We start from the raw sequence: 21,280 nt of genomic DNA on the forward strand, positions 1-21,280 counted from the left end.
CTTTTTAGTATATTCATAAGGTTGTGTGACTTTTACCACTATCTAATTCAGAACATTTTCACCATCCCAAAAAGAAACCCTGTGCCCTGTGCCCATTAGCAATCACTCCACTTCCTCTCTTTCCCCAGCTTCTGACAAACACTGATCTACTTTCCTTCTCTGTAAATTTGCATATTTGGATCATTTCATGTCAGTGGAATCATAAATATATATATACACACACACAGCCTTTTGCAACTGGCTTATTTCACTTAACATAATGTTTTCTGTGTTGTTGTATGTATCAGTACTTCATGACTTTTTATGGTTGAATAATATTCCATTGCACGGATATACTATATTTTGTTGATTAATTCATCAGTTAATGGATATTTAGACTGTTTGCACTCTGTGACTATTATGAATAATGCTACCAGCAATATTTGTGTTCTTGTGTAAACTTATGTTTTAATACTCTTGGGTATATACTCAGGAATGGACTCACTGGGTCACATGTTTAATTTGTTGAGTGACTGCCAAAATTTTCCACAGTGGCTGCACCATTGTATAATGCATTCCAATTTATCCACATCCTCAGCAACAATTGTCCACCTTTTCATTATAGTTATCCTACAGATGTAAAGTGACATCTCATTGTAGGTTTAATTTGTGTTCCTTGATGGCTAATGATGTTGAGCACCTTTCCATGTGCATGTTGGCCATTTATGTATTTTCTTTGGAGAAATATTTGGTCAAGTCATTTCCCCATTTAATTGAATTGTTTGTCTTTTGTTGTTGAACTTTAAAAGTTATTTATATATTCTGGATTCTAGACTCTTATCAGATATATAACTTCCAAATATTTTCTCCCATTTTATAGGTTGCCTTTTCACTTTCTTGATAGTATTTAAAAGCAATTGCTTTTTGAAGACCAAACTTTAATCTGCCTTTTCGTCTTAAATGTTCCAGCATTCCTCTAGCAGGCCTCTTGGGCAGCAACATACAATTATCATCAGCTACATGCCTTTCTGCCCTGACCATGGGTTGACCCTAAAAGTGGAAAACCAATAAACAGTGATTTGGAAATCAAAGCTAAAAAATAGAAAAATGGTGAAGCAACGAGAGCTGTTGAGATTTTTCAGGGGCAAAATGTGACATGGAAAGAAGAAGTCAAGGACACAAAGACTTTCTGGGACCTCAATGTAAAGGGCACACAGAGGAAGAGAATCCAGTTCCCCATTCAAATTACTTTGCTTTTGATTTGTGAGCATGTTATATTCTATTTCTAGTTCCACCTACTTCTAACCCTGACCTAACCTGAATTTTCCTGAGCTCCTCTGAGCATAGAAGGAGGCAATAGATCTTATCTATTTTTCTTCGTTCCTTTATTTTTCTCAGGATAAACTACATTCCAAGTCTAGTTTGCCCAAATAAACAACAAAATTCTCAGTTGACATTAACTATTCCTTCTGTAGCAGAATACAACCTCCTGCCTAGAGTCATAGATGCTGGCTTTTCCACAACCACATGGCTTAAGCCCAAGTACAAATTTATTGGATTCAATTTCATATGCAAAGCAAACCTACTTATTGGCATAAATACACAAAGTGGCATATCCTACTTCTTTTCATATTTTCTTTCATTTTCAATACATATACCCACAAATATATATGCAATTTTTCACAAATATATAACTGTGATAACATGCATGCTTTTGTGAATGTATAAAATTCTTTATTCTTTTCTTTCTTCTTTGGTGACATTGTGCCAATACCACAGACATGGCACAAGCAGACATCAACAGCAATGTTTCTTCATGGTCTTCTGACTTTTACATCTGTGTGCATTAAAATTCAACTTGTTGAGCTCCATTAATGCTGATATGCATGGCCTGTCAGGGTGCAGACTGTACTCCTTTTTGAAATGATTTCTCAGGAACCACCACATGACATTTTCACCCTATCGACTTCCCTCTGATTTCGCTGCTAACCAACCTCCCCAAAGTGGAAGGACACCTGCTGTGTTAGGTCACAGAGCTTCAAGTCCAGAGAAAAACTAAGGATGACTTACAGATGCTTGAGGGCAACTTACATTTCTATAGCAACTAAGCATTTGAATAACATTTTCATGCACATTATCCCCCTTTATGCTTACAACATGCCTTGCGAGTTGACAGCGTTACTCTTCATTTTATGGATAAGGAAATGACTTGTCACTCGGTAAGTAGTTTAACTATAACCACACTACACTGTACGCTCTAGATTTGGAATAGTGTTCGTTTTATATTATGAAAGTCTAGTGAATATTTTGGGATTACCTATACAAAAAGGGAGATTAAATTTCAGAAGCAAAGTAAGCATCCAAACCCAAGAAATAAAACATAAAAATTTTCATCTTCAAATATGTGAAAAGCTTATAGGCAGTGAAAACTCCAGGTCTAACCCATTTATTCTAACTAATTTGATCTCTGGAACATCCTCTGGCTGATGTGATTCCTGGAGAACATTAGTAGTAACGGCATGAGTAAAATGCAGGAAACAGCTCATTCAGGGGAGATGCTTATACCTAGCTCCACCAGGAAAATGCCAGGAGGAAGTCACTCTGTGGTGACAGAGTTCATTCTCAGGAAAAAGCCAGTGAGGGTTCCAGCTCCCCCTCTTCTAGGGATCTGTTTGAGCACCATAGTGGGGGCCCTCATCTTCATCATTCTGGTTTTCCTTAATTCTCAGCTTCACCCTCCCATGTACTGCTTCATCAGAAACTTATCATTTATGGATCACTGCAGTTCCTCTATTAGTGCTCCTAAAACACTGATGAAGTTTGTGTTAGAGAAGACCATCATCTCCTATGAGGATGTGCTTATATAGTCATGGCCAAGTGTAACATGCGGACCAGCAACTGCTGTCATCACATTTCATAAAGTCAGCTCCCTGCTGGTAGTTGTAGTGTTTATATGGAGTTGACTGGTACAACAATAGATATTTTGCCTTGTATTAAAACAGTACTAGTGTGAGTTATTCATCAGTCATACTTCCCTCATGTGCTAGCACGTATGATATTGATAGGACAATTTTCTTTTTTACTTGATGCAATATTGTAGTCACTAGATTAATGGTTCTTGTTTCCTACTCCTTTTCTCTCCAGCATCCTCCACATCAGCTTCACACAGGGCAAGCTCTGGGATTTTTCCATGGGTCTGACATGGGTCAGCATTCATGCTGTTGCCTTGTCCTCTCTTGGATTGCTTGCTCCAGGGAAAGGCAGGTGCCGTGTAGTGAGAACGTTCAATCAGCCCTATGGAAAGGGCCATGTGGTGAGGCACTGAGGCCTCCTGTCACACTGAAGCCTTCTGCCAAAAGCCACATGAGTGAGCCACCCAGGATGTGACTCTTCCAACCCCAACTGAGACATCTTGACTGTAACCTTTGAGCAACTCTGAGCCACAGCAACCCAGCTAAGATGCTACCAAATGCCCGACCTGCAGAACCTGGGAAACAATAAATGCTTGTCGTTTTAAGAGGCTAATTTTTTTTTTTTTTTTTTTGAGATAGAGTCTCACTCTGTCACCCAGGCTGGAGTGCAGTGGCACAATCTTGGCTTACTGCAACTTCTGCCTCCTGGGTTCAAGGAATTCTCTGCCTCAGCCTCCCAAGTAGCTGGGATTACAGGTACCTGCCACCATGCCCGGCTAATTTTTTGTATTTTTAGTAGAGACTGGGTTTCACCATCTTGGCCAGGCTGGTCTTGAACTCTGGACCTCGTGATCCACCCACCTTGGCCTCCCAAAGTGCTGGGATTACAGGCATGAGCCACCACACCCAGCCTTAAGATGCTAATTTTTAAAGTAATTTGTTACTCAGAAATAGTTAGTGCACATATGAAGAGCTCAAAGTCATTAGTCATCAGGAGAAAAGCCAATTAAAGTAACAAGATATCATTTTACACCAGTAGCCCTAGAGGACCTAGAAATTCTAGACCTGGACATGTATCCCAACTGAATTTTCCTTTAGGACCATTAGGGGAAATGTAAGTTATTTGTGGAAGCAAAATGAGTCTCTATCAGTAGGCAAGTGAGTAGGTAAAGTATTTTGCAGTAGTGGAAACAGATTCGCTGTGGACATAACAACATAGATTGACTTTAAAGGCACAGTGCTGAGTATTTATTTTTTATTTATTTGAGACGGAGTCTTGCTCTGTCGCCCAGGCTGGAGTGCAGTGGCGCGATCTCGGCTCACTGTAAGCTCCGCCTCCTGGGTTCACACCATTCTCCTGACTCAGCCTCCCGAGTAGCTGGGACTACAGGCACCCGCCACCATACTCGGCTAATTTTTTTGTATTTTTAGTACAGATGGGGTTTCACCATGTTAGCCAGGATGGTCTCCATCTCCTGACCTCGTGATCTGCCCGCCTTGGCCACCCAAAGTGCTGGGATTACAGGCGTGAGCCACCACACCCGGCCTGAGTGTTTTTAAAAATAAGAAACAGAATGAAATATAATATGGAATATCACTTATGTATATTAAAATTACCAAGCGCAAACTTTCAGGTAAGGTGCAATATGTTATGGCATGGCAGGTGAATGCTCCTGGAGCAACAAATAGAAAAAGCTGCATTAATAACAAAAAGTATGTTTTATGGATATCTGGAAGCTATGAAAGAAATGAGAATGAGATGAATTGAAATTCCAGAGGAGATAGAACCATTTTGCAGTAAGATAACAAGTTCTTTCTGTTTCTAGGAGACTTTGCCCAAGCAAAGGGCCTCTGTTGAGGAAAAAAATAAACCATCAAAGCTTTTAACGATTATTACCAAATGGAGTGACAATCAGAAACTTGAGGGACTTCACACACATGGCCAGTTTTCCCCAGAGGACATGGACTGAGCGCTGGAGTCAGGTGGACTGAAGACTAGAAAAGAAGTTTCTAAAATACAAAGTGAAAACTGCTACACTCTGTGATGCTTAGAAAACAAAGACCCTCCAGAGGGACGGGGTCTGCACTGAACTCACTGATCCAAACTCACTGAGCCAGTGTCTAACATTTGCCAGATTTTGAAGCAGTAGGAGGCTAACGTGCTAAATGGAAATCTTCTAAAGAGGATGATAGAACCTCTCAATCTTCTAAAGATAGAACTTCTAAAGATAGAATCTTCTAAAGATAGAACCTCTCAATCTTCTAAAGAGGATGATAGAACCTCTCAATCTTAAAACACCCAACAGGTTCTCAGTCAAAACCCAGAACGGTCAAGCTTAGGAACGGGGAAAACTAAATGTAGACAGAACCTTACTAAAATTCCAACACAGGCCTAACAATGCTCAGTTCCTGGTAGAATTGTAATCACCTTCTCACCCTATTTACCTAATAGAAGAGTGAGCCATCTTTAGTGAACGATAGCGTCATCTGGAACATGTATGGTTCCTATGGTTTTGTATACACGGTCTTCAGCATACAATGTGAAACTACTAGACATACAAGGAGATGAGACCATATGACCAATAAAGAAGACAGAAAGTAGACAGTAAAAGCAGATCCACAGACTACCCAGATTCTGGAGTTAACCATAGGAATTTTAAAATAACTCTGATTAGCAAGATCAAGAAAATATAAGATGGATGAAATAGATAAAAGTTATGGGCTGGGCGCAGTGGCTCATGTCTGTAATTCCAGCACTTTGGGAGGCTGAGGCAGGTGAATCAGGAGGTCAGGAGTTCGAGACCAGCCTGGCCAACATGGTGAAACCCCATATCTACCAAAAATACAAAAAATTAGCTGGGTGTAGTGGCAGGCACCTGTAATCCCAGCTGCTCAGGAGGCTGAGGCAGGAGAATGGCAGGAACCCGGGAGGCAGAGGTTGCAGTGAGCCAAGATCGTGCCACTGCACTCCAGCCTGGGAGACAGAGCGAGACTCTGTCTCAAAAAAAAAAAAAAAAAAAAAAAAAGAAAGAAAAGAAAAGAAAGTTATGGATATTTCTGCCAGAAAACTAGGATCTTTACAAAATAATCAAGCAGAATTTTCTGGAGTGATGATAATGTTCTAATTGTAATGGGGTGTGAATTACACAGATGTATGCATTTGTCAAACTCCATGTATACACACCTCAACTTTGTTCATTTCATTGTATGTAAATTTTACCTCTAAAAAAACTGTAAATAGGCCAGATGCGGTGGCTCACGCCTGTAATCCCAGCACCTTGGGAGGCCAAGGTGAGTGAATTACCTGAGGTCAGGAGTTCAAGACCACCCCGACCAACATGGTGAAACCCCGTCCCTACTAAAAATACAAAAATTAGCTGGGCGTAATGGCGGGTGCCTGTAATCCCAGCTACTCGGGAGGCTGAAGCAGGAGAATCGCTTGAACCCGGGAGGCAGAGCTTGCAGTGAGCCGAGATCGCGCCACTGCACTCCAGCCTGGGTAATAAGAGCAAAACTCCGTCTCAGAAAACAAACAAGCAAACAAAAACCTGTAAATAAACATTGAGGTATAGTTGATGTGCATGCTGAAATGTTTACGGAAGAGAGTATCAATGTCTGCAAGTTACTCTGAAATTCATCCAAAAAAAGATTAATTAATGGGTGCACGGGGGCTGGATAGATGCATAACAAAGCAAACCATGTGAAGTGCTAAGGATAGAATTAAGGATTGCAAGCATTCACTATAAAATTCTTTCAACTTGGCTATATATATAAAATTACATAATACAATTTGATATAAGAGGATATTATGATTACCAGTATGCCAACAAATTTGACAGTTCGAATGGAAAATGGACAATTTTCTCAAATTTTTAACTTATTAATATAATGGTTTAAAATAGTTCGCAAATTCTTTGACACTCGTTTAAACTGTGTAGCTTAATTCCTTTCTCTGTGGGTATGGGGACTTAATGACTTCCTTCTAGTGAATAGTAAAAAGCAGAAATAGCAGTTGCAACTTCCGAGATTAGGTCATGCAAGGCACTGTCGCTTCCTGTTTGCTTTCTCTCTTGGATCATCTGCTCTAGGAAAACCAGCACCCATGTCACCCTAAGGAGAGGCCTGTGCAGTAAGGAACTGAGGTCTACTGCTAACACTCAACAAGAAACTGAGACTCCCAGCCAGTAACCACTCAGTGAGTATGGAAGCAGATCCTGCCGCTAGTCAAGCCCTTCCATGTCTGCAGCCCCAGTCAACACCTTCACTAGACCCTGAGCCAGAACAACCTAGCTAAGCCCCTCCCAAATTTCTGATCTATACAATATTTGAGATAATAACTTTTTTTGTTTTAATCCCTACATTTTGGGGTAATTTTTTATGCAACAATAAAAAACTAGTGCATTTAAGCTGTGATAAGAGAAACTAGAAAATTTGATTAATCAGGCCGGGCGTGGTGGCTCACGCCCGTAATCCCAGCACTTTGGGAGGCTGAGGCAGGGGGATCACCTGAGGTCGGGAGTTCCAGACCAGCCTGGCCAACATGGTGAAACCCCATCTCTACTAAAAACACAAAACTTAGCTGGGCATGGTGGCACACGCCTATAATCCAGCTACTGCAGAAGCTGAGGTGGGAGAATCACTTGAACCTGGGAGGCGGAGGTTGCAGTGAGCCGAGATCGCGCCATTGCACTCCAGCCTGGGCAACAGGGTGAGACTTCGTATATCATATCAAAAAAAAATAAAATAAAGTAAAAGTTAAAAAAAGAAAATCTGAACAGTCAAATATTGACTAAGGAAATTAAATCCATTACTAAAACTCCACACAAAGAAAATCCCAAGACTGGATGGTTTCACCTGCAAATTCTTCCAAATATTTAGTGAAGAAATAATACCAATATTGCACAAACTCTTACAAGAGGAAGCAGATAAAGAAGAAAGACTTCCTAATTCTTTTGGTATGGCCAGCATAACCTGCCAAAGACCTTATTAAGAAGGAAAATTAAATCAAGTTCTTTCTCCTTTTAAAATAGAAATGTAAAAATCCTTAACAAAATATTAGCAAACTGAAACCAAGTGAGATTTACTTCACAGATGCAAGAGTAATTTAACATTCAAAAATTGATCAATATATTTCATCGCAATAATACACATAAAGTTAAAAATCATATGAGCATCTCAAAGTATGCAAGAAATATATTTTTAAAAATGCAATATTCATTCATATCCAACACACTTAGCAAGCTAGGAATAAAGGAGAACTTCTTTAATGTGAAAAAGAATGCCTACCAATAAAAAAAAAAGGAAAAAAACCTACAATGAACATCCTGCTCAATAATAACACTGAAAACTTTCCCTCTGAGAGAAGGAACAAGGCAGGGATACCCATTATCACTACTCATATTCAATATTATACTGGATGGCCTAACCAGTGTAATAGGGCAAGAAAATAAATAAAAGGCATGAAGATGAAAGAAAGAAAGAAAGAAAGAAAGAAAGAAAGAAAGAAAGAAAGAAAGAAAGAAAGAAAGAAAGAAAGAAAGAAAGAAAGAAAGAAAGAAAGAAAGAAAGAAAACTGATTTTTCATAAATGATATGGTTGTATAGATTTTTAAAAATCTAAATTAATCTACAAACTATTAGAATCAATAAATGAATTCAATAAGATTGACATACACAAGATCAGTGTACAAAAATCAGTTGTATTTCCATATATGAGCAACAAACAATTAGAAAATAAATTTTCTAAAAAATACATGGTTAGCAATAGCATCAAGAAACATCAAATACCTAGGAATAAATCCAGCGATAGATGTGTAAAACACCCACACTTAAAACCAAAAGTTGCTATGCACAGAAAGAAGTCTTTATGATTTATTTATTTATTTGTTTGTTTTGAGACAGAGTTTCACTCTTGCTGCCCAGGCGGGAGTGCAGTGGCACGATCTCAGCTCACTGCAACCTCCGCCTCCCGGGTTCAAGCAATTCCTCTGCCTCAGCCTCCCAAGTAGCTGGGATTACAGGTGCCTGTCACCACATCCAGCTAATGTTTTGTATTTTTAGTAGAGATGGGGTTTAATCATGTTGGCCAGGCTGGTCTCGAACTCCTGACCTCAGGTAATCCACCTGCCTCGGCCTCCCAAAATGCTGGAATTACAGGTGTGAGTCACCGTGCCCAGCTTCAGAAATAAGTCTTAAACAAATGGAAGGATATACCATGTTCATAGATTTGAAAACTAAATGCTATAAAGAGGGCAATGTTTCCCAAATTAAACTGTAAATTAAAGTCACAATCAAAAAATTCTAGCAGGTTTTTTTCCTGCTGAAATTCAAAAACTGATTGTAAAATTCATGTAGAAATGCAAAAGATCAAAAATAACCAGAGCAATCCGGAAGAACAATAAAACTGGAAGATCTACACCGCGGGTGCCAAGACCTGTTATAAAGCTGTACTAGCTAAGATAGTGTAGTGTGGGGAAAAAAAAAAAAAAGACAAATTGTCAGCTGGAACAGAGTCACCTGATTTATGACCATGACAACACTGCACTGCAATGAGAAAAGACTGGTCTTACAATAAATGGTGCTGAGTCAGTTGGATAGCCATATGGAAAATAATATTTCTCTATCTCATACCACATGTTACAAAAAATTATAGATGAACTGCAGACTCAAATGAGAAACATAACACAAAAATATTTTGGAGAAGACGTCAGAAACATTTTTCAAGGCATTGTAATTAATAACCAATGGTTCGTTAAACAGAATACATATAGCACTATCCATAGAAAAAAAATAATACATGGACTGTATTAAAATTAGAACTTCTGGTCATCAAAAGACACCATTAAGAGAATGAAAAGGCAACCAGTGGAGTGGAAGAAGATATAAATAAAACATGTAGCTAGCAATGGTTTCATATCCAGAATATTTGAAAAAGTACTACAAATCAATAAGCAAAAGATAGACAACCCAACATTAAAGAAGGCAAAAGACTCAAACATACACTCACAAAAGAAAATATCCAAATGGCCAAAGTAGCCAACTTCATTAGTCGACAGAGATATTCAAGTTAAAACCACAGTGTACTACTACTACACACCTTCCAAAATGGCTTTAATAATTTTTTAATTCCAAAGGTGTAATGTCAAGGATGTGCAGCAACTAGGATTTTCATAAGCTGTTGGTGAAAGTGTAAACTGATACAACCTCTTGAAAAACTATAGAGATAAACATATGCATAGCATTACGACCTAGCAATTCCACCCCTCGCTATGTACCCAGCATAAATGCGTACATGTATTCACCAGGAGACACATGTTAGAATGTTCACAGCTACAGTATCTTCTAACATCCAGAACCTGAAAACCCAAATATCTGTCAGCTTATGAATGGATAAACAAATTGTTATATATCTACACAGAAGAAATGCATTTCTGGTACATACAACAACATGGTGAATCTCAAAAATACGCTGAGCAGAGAATCCAGACACATAAACACATGCACATGATTCCATTTACATAACGTATAAAAAGGCAAAACTAATCAATTAGGAGTGTATATAACGTTTACCGTTTAGAAAAGCTAGAAGAAAGGAGCACAGAGGTGGTGTCCGGGGTGCTCGTAATGTTCTGTTTCTTGATCAGATGAATATTTATTAAACTGCATCCTTATGGTATATGAATTTTTCTCTGGTTTTTGGTTTTTCAAATTTTTTATTTCAGTTGCTTTTGGGGTACAAATCATTTTTGGTTACATGGATAAATTGTATAGCGGAGAAGTCTGAGATTTTAATGCACCCATCACACAAGTAGTGTACACTAGACACAGTATTAAGGTGTGTATATTATTTCTCAATAAAAATGTATTTTTAAAAAGTAAAAGGACATACATGCATACAAACTAATAATAAACATTTGGCAAAAACATGGCTAATTCAAAGATACAGAAATGTGGTGTGGGGAGGGAAATGGGGAAGAGAAATAAAGGATCCCTCCTGCTGCCCCATGACTCATACGCTCCAGTTAGCACACGCAGGGCAGCTCTGAATCCAAATGGGTCTCTAGCCTGTGGGGTGGGAGAGAGGTAAGCCCAGCCCAAACATTTGTGGCCTAGGAAAAAAAAGTTCAAATAGAGGTCCACATACCATATATCTAAAATATTAAAAGTTATAAACCAAGTTAACAAACTGTTGAATAAAATATGTTATCCTTGCTTGACATATATAGACACACACACCCCAGCTTCATAATGATCAGGAATGCCAGGTTCAAATTTAGAATCCTCAGACTCTCCCAGGTCCCTGGCCCAATCTTCTCTTCCCAACCCAGCTAACGCCCACATTGCAAAAAACCTCACAACTGCACGTGTGGACACCCCAAGACTTATAAATTGCATCCAAACCCCGACAGCCAGCCATTCCTTGGGCCTAGAAGTGCACACCAGCAGCACAATCTTCCCTTGGGAGGTTACCCCTGAAAAAAAGGCCCATACAGGTCTGGGAAGTAGGCTGGGCCATTTGGGCAGGACCTTACAGAGTGGTTTCTAGCTGGCTGCACACACTCTGAATGGACACATCCATCTGAGCCCATGTACCCGTTGCCTGATGAGAAGGGCACAACCAAAGAGGATAAAGTTAAGAGCCTCTATTGCCAGTTTAAGGGCAACACTAGAGACAAGAGTGCCCTATTCTCCACTCACCCACCCCTACCAAATTGAAATAAGAGCTGACACTTCTGCTACACTTTCCAGTTTACAAAGCACCTTCACAAACAATACTCTTAATCAATCCCCCCAATCTTGTAAGCTTGTTACATACTACCATTTGAGAGATGGGAAAACTGAGCTAAAAGTGACTGGCCTGAAGTCACACAGTTAAAACCTGGGTACTCCTAGGTCTCCAGTGGAGGAGTTTTCCCTCCAAATTTCAAAGGTTATGCTCTTTCCATGACTCAACACTGCCATGCATCCCCTAGCTTTGTAAAGAACCCATGGGCTAAAAAGGAATTGGAAATTGTAAATATGTAGTTGAAACATTCTGGAAAAAAGACCAGAGTCAGGGAAGGAAATCTAACACCAAACACAGAAAAGTTTCTGGGAAAGAGTCTGGGCCCAGAGCAAAAACCATCACTGGGACAAAGACTACTGTGTAGGGTAGCGATCCCAGCTGGGTCGCGGGGGCTCGACTCCCACCCCAAACCACAAAATTAGTGCCTTCAAAACATTTAAGCAATCCTCCTCCAAATTCCACACCAATTACATGGGGGGGCTTGGTTCCACAGCCCTCCTTCTCTCCACCGCCCGGCTGAAAATACTTTATTAATGACAGGGCAGCATAAAGCCACAGAACTCCATCTGCTCTAGGATAATCCAGACAACAGTAGGGCACCAGCCCCAGGTGAGGCCCGATCCTCCTCCAGCAAGGACCCGCTAAGGCTGTGCCTCCCTCTAATTAGCAGGGCCTGGCTCAAGGCCTGGGCAGTTATTTAGAGAACCATCGCCTGCTCCCAGCATAGATATCCATAAGGCTGGGGCAGCAGGCACTGTCTGCTCAAAGCCAGCTGCCTGAAGCTGCCATCTCCTCATTCCACCATCCCAGGACCCCTCCTGCCACCTCGGCACTCCCAAGCTCAGCAGCATCATGTCACTCGCACACACAGCTGCAGAGTACATGCTCTCGGATGCCCTGCTGCCTGACCGCAGGGGCCCCCGCCTCAAAGGACTGCGCCTGGAACTGCCCCTGGACCGGATAGTCAAGTTCGTAGCTGTGGGCTCCCCCTTGTTGCTGATGTCCCTGGCATTCGCCCAGGAGTTCTCCTCTGGTAAGTTGCTTCCAAGGCCCAGTGCGCAAGAGAGACTCCCCTTCATGTCACTGTGTGCATGGGCTCTGAAGTGAGATGGTGCGCACAGTGATGGGATTCCATGGCTTTGGGCTGGGCTGGATTATCCAAAAGGCAGATGATGCATGAGTTCAGGCCAGCAAAGCAGAGGCACCAAAAAATTTTGAAAGTCATCTGCAAAATGTTACAGTTAAAAAAAAGTTGTAATTTTAGTATTCATATATTTTATGTCATTTCAAATGATCAAACCTTTATTTTGGTTTTCATTATGAATGAAAGAAGTTGACACCCCTGGTAATGTTTTTAGGACTTTAGACCTCTTCATCTTAGCTGGGCCAAGTCTCTTATTTGCTCTGGGCCCTCTTCCCACCCCAACCCCCCAACTCCAGGGTTATTGACTTGAGAATATGTATTAAGGGCCTGAGAGCCAGGCACATTGGAGATGCTGGATAAACCCATTGCTTCCTGTCTGCGAACCCCAGCCACACACACAGACATTAGCATACACATACATCTAGGGCTTCAGGTGCTGGATTCACTCAGCAAATCCGCCACCTTTGTTAAAGAGAATGTGGACTTCCTGAGAACTGAGACTTCTTTCTGGCTTTCCTTTCCAGCAGTGCCATTAGCTTACTACATTTCCCAAACAGGTGTGCCAGCCTCCCACCACCTCTTCATTCATCCACAACCAAGGGAGAAGAAATGGCTCCCACTTCTGCCTCTTCCTGCAGACTGACATGAAAACAAAAAGGCAGGAACTCTCCTCCAAGCCCACTTTCCTTCCGGCATAATTTGCCCACCCTTTCTCTTCATTTAGGCTCAGAAGCCCAGGCAATTAATCCTCAACATTTTAGAGCCTAAAGGATGTCAGTTATTTCAGGAAAGAGATATCACCATCAAACCACAAGCCTTCTGGTACCAGACTACAGGAGCACAAAAAGCCCAGGGGGTACTCTGAGAGCAAAGAACCGCCAGACCCAAAAGGCTGAGTCAGCACTGGCAAGCCCTGGCCATACAGTGGGATGCGTCCAGGAGTGCCCTGTCCTACCGTGACGTGGCAGTGCTCAACCCAGAAAACTAAGGTGTGGGAAGAAGACAGTCCCTGCCAGAAACAGAAACAGGAAGAGTTAGACGATTGCCCCTGAGTCCCCACTCCTCCACTCCAACTCAGGCGGCCTCAAAGCTGTGTTCCTGTTGCAGGGTCTCCGATCAGTTGCTTCTCTCCCAGTAACTTCAGCATCCGGCAGGCAGCCTACGTGGACAGCTCCTGCTGGGACTCACTGGTTCACCATGAGCAGGACGGGCCTGGTCAGGACAAGATGAAATCTCTCTGGCCCCACAAGGTAAAGCAAACTCTCTGTAAGGCCAGCTTCACGGTTGAGTGGAGTGGGGCAGAACCACTTCATTCTACTCCTTCTTGCCTCTATCCCCACCACCCCTAACCCATTTATTTTAGTCACTTGCTTTCACGTTTCAGGCATTCTCTGAATGTGGTGATCTTTGGTGACCCACTTGTATCTAATTGGAAGCTTTGTGCCTGAGGGTGAGGCACATAAACAGGCAGACTTCGGTTTAAGGTGATCCCTTTGGTCTATTTCATTAGTTTCTGAAATATTGACTCTGTAGTCCTTTTTCCTGGGCTCATCAGTTTCCTCCTACAAGAGTCATTCAGACCTTAATTTGTGGGGAAGGGCGGGGTGCCGTTGGAATTAAGCCTGCCTACTTGAGGTCAGGAATTCAAGACCAGCCTGGCCAACATGGTGAAACCCCGTCTCTACTAAAAACACAAAAATTAGCCGGGTGTGGTAGTGAGCACCTATAATCCCAGCTACTCAGGAGGCTGAGGCAGGAGAATTGCTTGAACCCAGGAGGCGGAGGTCGCAGTGAACTGAGATTCCACCACTGCACTCCAGCCTGGGCAACAGAGCGAGACTCCATCTCAAAAAATAAATTAAATAAATAAATAAATAAATGAAAATATTTACAAGTAGAGATTTTACTTTACAGGGCCCAACCCTGCTAGGTGTGGTAAGTGTGATGAGGAAACCTAAGGAAAAGTCCCTATGTTAATTTGCTAGGGCTGCTGAAACAAAGCACCACCAACTGGGTGGCTTCAACAATCAAAATTATCATCTCAGGGTTCTGGAGACCGGAAGTCCAAGATCAAGGTGCCATCAGTATTGGCTCCTCTGAGGGCTGCGAGGGAAAGGTCTGCCAGGTCCCACTCCTTAGCTTGTAGATACAGTGCCCTGGGCAGTCTCCCTGTGTGCATGTCTGCTTCTTTACCTGGCTTTAAAAAAAAAAAAAATCAATCATAATGAATTTGAGGTCCACCCTATTCCAGTATGACCTCATTTTAAATTAACTAATTGCATCCACAACAACCCCATTTCCAAATAAGGTTTCATTCTGAGGTACCAAGAATTAAGACTTCAATGTATGAATGGAGGGAGGACATGGACACAATTCAACCCGTATCAGTCCCTTATTGCAGGTAGCTAACGATGCAGTCATTGAGGAGACAAGGCTTATGAATTCGTGAAAGTCAGCTTATAGATTTACATAGCTGAAAGAGCCCCCAAAGAATCCCAAGACAGTGTCTGATGGTGTAGTTTGGCATTACCAAGAATCCAAAAATTGGAAAAGGCCACTGTGCATCAGACGAGTCCAGGAAGGCGACAGGGAGGAAATGGGATTTTCTCTCCCTTAGGATGACATGGCCTCTGCTGGCCGTGACCCCTAGCTAGCTAGCTGCACAGACCACTTTGAGGGAGGTAGGCAGATCACTCTCTCTCTCCTTTTCTCTCTCCTCTCCTCTCCTCTCCTCCCCTCCCTTGCCCTCCCCTCCCCTCCCTTCCTCTCTCTCTTCTCACTCTCTCTTCTCCCTGGGAACCCACACAGACCCTGGATCAGAAAAGCGAACCAGGGGAGCATGAAGGTGCACATTCCTTCTCAAGCAGGCCTCCCTATACTCAGCCAGGTCAGTAGGGTGCCTCGGGGGCTGGGCCTGGGCTAGCCCATTCCCCACACAGCCTTCCCCTGCTGAGGCAGGAACAGGGGAAAGGAGAGCCCTTCACTCAGCGCTGTCACTCAGGGTCTCGGCAGCCCCGGCCTCCCTCCTCAGCTGCTCTCGCCCTGCAGGCCCTCCCCTACTCCCTGCTGGCCCTGGCCTTGCTCATGTACCTGCCGGTGCTGCTGTGGCAGTATGCAGCTGTGCCAGCCCTCAGCTCCGATCTGCTGTTCATCATCAGCGAACTGGACAAATCCTATAATCGCTCCATCCGCCTGGTGCAGCACATGCTGAAGATCCGGCAGAAGAGCTCTGACCCCTATGTGTTCTGGGATGAGCTGGAGAAGTGAGTTGTCTCTACCACCTTTTTCTGAGAAATTCAGTCAGGAATTTAAATGATATCTTTGCATAGTCATCTTTAAATGATCTTCCATGCCATTCGTCTCAAGAGGGCAAAGTGCTTAACACATCATCTCATTAACTTTCTATTGTTTCTGTAAAGGGAGAGAGAAAGGACTCTTCCTGTAGTGTACACTGAGCCCACAAAGGGATTCATCTCTCTAGAATTCCACTTTCATACACTACTCCCTTTCGAAACCTTAAATAGCTCCCTTCATGCCTACCAAAAAATACTCAAACTTTCCCAGATATGTGTGCAAGGCCCTCAACACACTGTCACCAACTAGTTTTTCAAACTTCTAACTACCAGGTGACAGAAACCTTCCACTGCACCCAGGCAGCCTCCTCCTTTTCCCCTGAACAAATCATTTATCTATGTCATTATTCCTCCACCTGCCTACAGGCACTGTCCTGGGTGCTTCTGACACATTCACGTGTATGTGTTGGGGGACGGGGGCAGGAGAGACAAAGCTGTACCTATCCCTGTGGGGCTTAGATTCTATTAAGGAAACAGACAAATAAACAGAACGTGGGAGTGCAATCTATGTTCTGAGATAATAAGTGGTATGAAGAAAAGAAAAAGTGGGGGCAGAAGGAAGCTGGAGGGATGGAGAGTGGTGTAGTTTTACAGACAGTGGCCAGGCTAGATGGCCCAAGGGGACAATTGCGCTAACATTTGAATCATATTGTCCCATATTTATGCACATACTCTATCTTTGGAAAAAAAATCCTATGTTTTGAAGCCCAGATTTCAGCCAATATTTTCCATAAAGGTTTCTGAACATTGAAGGCCACACTGTTGCCTACCTCTCCTAACTTTTATAGCCATTGTGGTTTGTGTCCACGATTTTAGCAACAAACCAAGCGCTATTTTTATTCCATATTTGCATGTCTTATCTGCCCCTTCCCCACAAGCCAGGCTCTAAGCTTCTTCAGAGCACAGACTGGCTTGCATGTACCTGAACACCACAGCTCTCAACAAACATTTGTGAGCCAAATTATTTACATGAGATGAATGAATTGGCCCAAAGATCATACACAGAGTACACAGGCCAAGAACCAGAATGTACTTTTTTTCTTTTTTTTTTTTTTTTTTTTTTTTTTTTTTTTTTGGTGGGGGAGACAGGGTCTCACTCTGTTGCCCAGGCTGGAGTGCAGTGGCACAATCCTGGCTTCTTGCGGCCTCAATCTCCTGGACACAAACAATCCTCCCTCCTCAGCCTCCCAAGTAGCTGGGACCATAGGTGTACACTACTACACCTAGCTAATTTTTGTATTTTTTCATAGAGATGAGGTCTCGCTATGTTTCCCAGGGTGGTCTCAAACTCCTGGGTTTATGGGACCCTTCCACCTCGGCCTCCCAAAGTGCTAGGATTATAGGCATGAGCCACCATGCCCGGCCCAGAATGCACTCAGCTAGACCCCCAATCCAGTGCTAATTTCATAAGCCTATTGCTACCTAAAGATCCTACTTCAGCTTAGAACTTTAGTCTGCCTTGCTTGGCAGAAATCCAGTGTAATAAATCATTACTCACTGATCATTCACCGGGTTTTTCACATGGCAGTCAGTACTTGGAGAATCAAGATACACTCATATGTCTCTGTTTTGGGGAGAAGGATGGTTATGCTCCGGGAAGGCAGATTTTCATGGGAGCCAAGAATGCCATGTTGAAAACAGATCTGTTAGTTTGTCACATGCCTCTCTTGGAGTATGGTTCTAAACGGTCACTACTAACCTTGCCTCCTTTCTTCCACTGCCCAGGGCTCGGAAAGAACGATACTTTGAATTCCCTTTGCTAGAGCGGTACCTGGCATGTAAGCAGCGTTCACATTCACTAGTGGCTACCTACCTCCTGAGGAACTCCCTCTTGCTCCTCTTCACCTCCGCAACTTACCTATACCTTGGTCATTTCCATCTGGATGTCTTCTTCCAGGAAGAATTCAGCTGCTCCATCAAGGCAGGGCTGCTAAGTGATGAGACCCATGTCCCCAGCCTCATCACATGCAGGCTGACATCACTGTCCATTTTCCGGATTGTTAGCCTCTCCAGTGTAGCAATATACACCATATTGGTTCCAGTGATCATATACAACCTCACACGGCTATGTCGGTGGGACAAACGACTCTTATCTGTCTATGAGATGCTCCCAGCTTTCGATCTCCTCAGCAGAAAGATGCTAGGATGTCCCATCAATGACCTCAATGTGATCCTTCTTTTTCTCCGAGCTAACGTCTCTGAGCTCATCTCTTTTAGCTGGCTGAGTGTCTTATGTGTGTTAAAGGATACGACCACCCAGAAGCACAATATTGACACAGTAGTTGATTTTATGACTTTATTGGCTGGCTTAGAACCCTCAAAACCCAAACATCTCACCAACCCGGCATGTGATGAACACCCATAGTTAAGAAACCATGGAGCCAGAAATTTTGTGGAAAGTCTCTCTCCTTCCTCATAAGACATGCACACTAATACACATATACACACACACAAAAAAAAAATACACACTTTAAAATTGCTAAGCTTGGACTTAACTGAATCATATATCTTTTATCATGTTATCCTAAAAGTGAGAAGACATAATCAAGACATGGAAATAAATGTGAAAGCTGGAGCTGAAGAGTCAAAGAGCTAAAAAATTAAGTCTAGAACATTCTATGAGGACAGTATAAATAAAAAGAAATAAAGTCTAGACATGCTGCAAGGAAAGAAGATTCTAAAGGCCATTTATGGAGACAATTTCATATCCTTTCTTGGACGCACATTCAGCTTACCCCAGAGAGCAAGTGAGGCAATCTGGCAAGAGATTAATAAAGATGTAAACCCCTTGAAACCCTTTAGTGTGGCCTGAAATCCTAGGAATTTACCCAGCTTGCTTTGTAGAAGTTATCAACCTTGTCCAAGTCCTCTGTAGCCTCCAAAGTGCTGGGAGATGATGGCTTCAATTTGTAATCTGCTCTTAGAATGCAAGGACATAGTAGAACAAGGCCAGGGCTATGTCTCAGCCATAAGTGGAGCCTTCAGGTGCCCAGATACAGTTTTCACCATCTAAACCAGGAACTCATTTCACCAGGGGCTGGGATTATGGGCTACAGACTCCTTCACAACTTTTAATAGGGCCAGGTATGCTTTTAATACTCCAGAGGATACTATGCCTTCCCTTACAGCTAATCACTGAATAGCAAGCACTTAGAAATGGCTAGACAGTAAAATGCTATTGAACTTCTTTCTCTTCTGATTTATCACCCTGTTTTATCTTCTAACTCCCATTTCTATGCCTGTAGTTAATGGAACTTTGATCTGACTTCAAAGACTCACACACAATATCATGCTGTCTGCCATTTTATATTTCTTTTTAGAGCTACACATTATGCATTTCTTTAGAGAATTTTTGCATAGACCATTTAGACCCTTCTTTGTACAGTTATGTAGAAAAGTTATGTTGCTTCTGACAAATTCAGGTAAGTTTACCTAACACGAGCAAAGAGCTGATAGATGATTTCCTACTGTCACTAGGTCAAAGTCCAACTCTTCAGCTGGTACACAAGACTTTTCATGACCCAAACCCTACTTACTGCTTCAGTCTCTCCTCTTGCTTCTCTCTACACACAACTTTCACACCAATCAACTACTTGCAGTTCCCATGCTGCTCACAATGCTGAGCCTTTGAAGATGCTGTCTCCACCACCCAGCATGCCCTCCTTTGTTCTTCACTGGGCCAACCAACCACTACCTCTCCTTCAGAGTCTGCCCATATATATCTCCTTCAAGAAACCTTTCCTATCTCCTCCCTCCTTCCCTGACTGGGTGCTGCCAAATAAAATAAAACCTACCTCTGAAATAAACTTATCATACCATATTAACATTGCCAATTTACTTGTCTGCCTTCCTCTCTTAAAGTTCTTAAAGGTGGTATCATAGTAGGCACTAGGTAAATATTCTTCTAAACAAGTAAGGACTGAATGAGTTGCTCAGTGGCATCACCTTTGTGGAGCACATAAATCTAGCCTCTAAACTGTCCTATATGGAAACAGCTTTGGACACAAAGATGTGCTTTTAATGGAATTGACCAAAAAGTCAAAGAACATGGAAATAATTATGCAAAATATAATATAGCCATAACTGGAATATTAACCAGCCACTTAAAATTATGCTTATAAAGAAGCTATACTAACATCTGTGAAATTGAAATGATATAATGGTAAATAAACAAAAAGGAAACTTTATTTTCAGTATTACCTAACCTATATAAAAAGGCATAAAATATTAGACACATATACTAACATGTTAAAAGTAGTTCATTCCAAGTGGTAGCATTATGGATTTTTAAACCTTTCCTGTACTATATTTTCTGAATTTCAAAGGTTCAAATGAAATGTTTTATAAGTGTATGGAAATGTTTCCAATGAAGAAGAAACAAAAAATATCTTCATGCAAATCCCACTGAAGTCCATTGGCCAAAACAGCCTGCAAACTAGGACAAAGGATAGCACTTTTCTTCCCACTAGATGTGATACATGTATATGAAAATAAATAATACAAATAAAGTCAGACCCCAAAGCCTGCAAGGACAAAATACAGCACAACAGCAAATAAATCAGGCAATTAGCAAACAAGACTTTAAAAAAAAAGGAAAGAAAAGTCTCTTCCTATTACTGGCACTACTTTGAAGTTCCAAGGTAAAGAACCAGTCTATATTACCAAAGGCATTAGTGTGGGTTTTTTAAGCGCTAAAAATAATCCTGGTATTTTCCAAAACTGAATATATATGGCTGCCTTAAGTATGTTTGTGAAACACTGGCATCCTGAAGAGCTGCTCTATTAAAAACTCACTCAGGTCAAACAAGAGCACTTTACAATATATATGATCAAAACAAGAATTCCATAAGCTTTCGTCTGTATTAAAATGATTTTGCCAAGACCCTGTCACTGTTTTTACTGTTTTCAGAAATTAAGTACCTGGGTCATCAGTTCTGAACCTGTTTTTTATTCTGACTACACATTACTTACTATAGTGTTATATTTTTCTCCAATAGTTCAGTGAACTTATTGTTTTAACTATGTAACATATTTCCTGAATTTCCACAACTCTAAAGGTCAGTATTTTCGGCCAGGCACTGTGGCTCACCCTGTAATCCAAGGCGGGC

General features: G+C 41.8%; 1 protein-coding gene across 1 annotated transcript; it reads left to right on the top strand.

Moving 5' to 3' along the window:
- Positions 1–12,400: 12,400 nt before the first annotated feature.
- Positions 12,401–18,961, top strand: PANX3 (pannexin 3). The gene is made up of 4 exons (XM_050755614.1): positions 12,401–12,708; positions 13,927–14,069; positions 15,868–16,082; positions 17,898–18,961. Exons 1-4 carry the CDS (start codon positions 12,528–12,530, stop codon positions 18,535–18,537), a joined length of 1,179 nt encoding a protein of 392 aa, XP_050611571.1. The 5' UTR covers positions 12,401–12,527; the 3' UTR covers positions 18,538–18,961.
- The last annotated feature ends 2,319 nt before the right edge of the window (positions 18,962–21,280 follow it).

This window comes from Macaca thibetana, chromosome 14 (genome assembly GCF_024542745.1).
Source record: "Macaca thibetana thibetana isolate TM-01 chromosome 14, ASM2454274v1, whole genome shotgun sequence".
NCBI classification, from domain to species: Eukaryota; Metazoa; Chordata; class Mammalia; order Primates; family Cercopithecidae; genus Macaca; species Macaca thibetana.

Excerpts from the sequence above, each read along its gene's own strand:
- PANX3 (XM_050755614.1), top strand. The coding sequence starts at position 12,528 with ATGTCACTCGCACACACAGCTGCAGAGTACATGCTCTCGGATGCCCTG. Across the intron at positions 12,709-13,926 it reads CGCCCAGGAGTTCTCCTCTG|GGTCTCCGATCAGTTGCTTC; the intron begins GTAAGTTGCTTC and ends TTCCTGTTGCAG. Across the intron at positions 16,083-17,897 it reads TTCTGGGATGAGCTGGAGAA|GGCTCGGAAAGAACGATACT; the intron begins GTGAGTTGTCTC and ends TCCACTGCCCAG.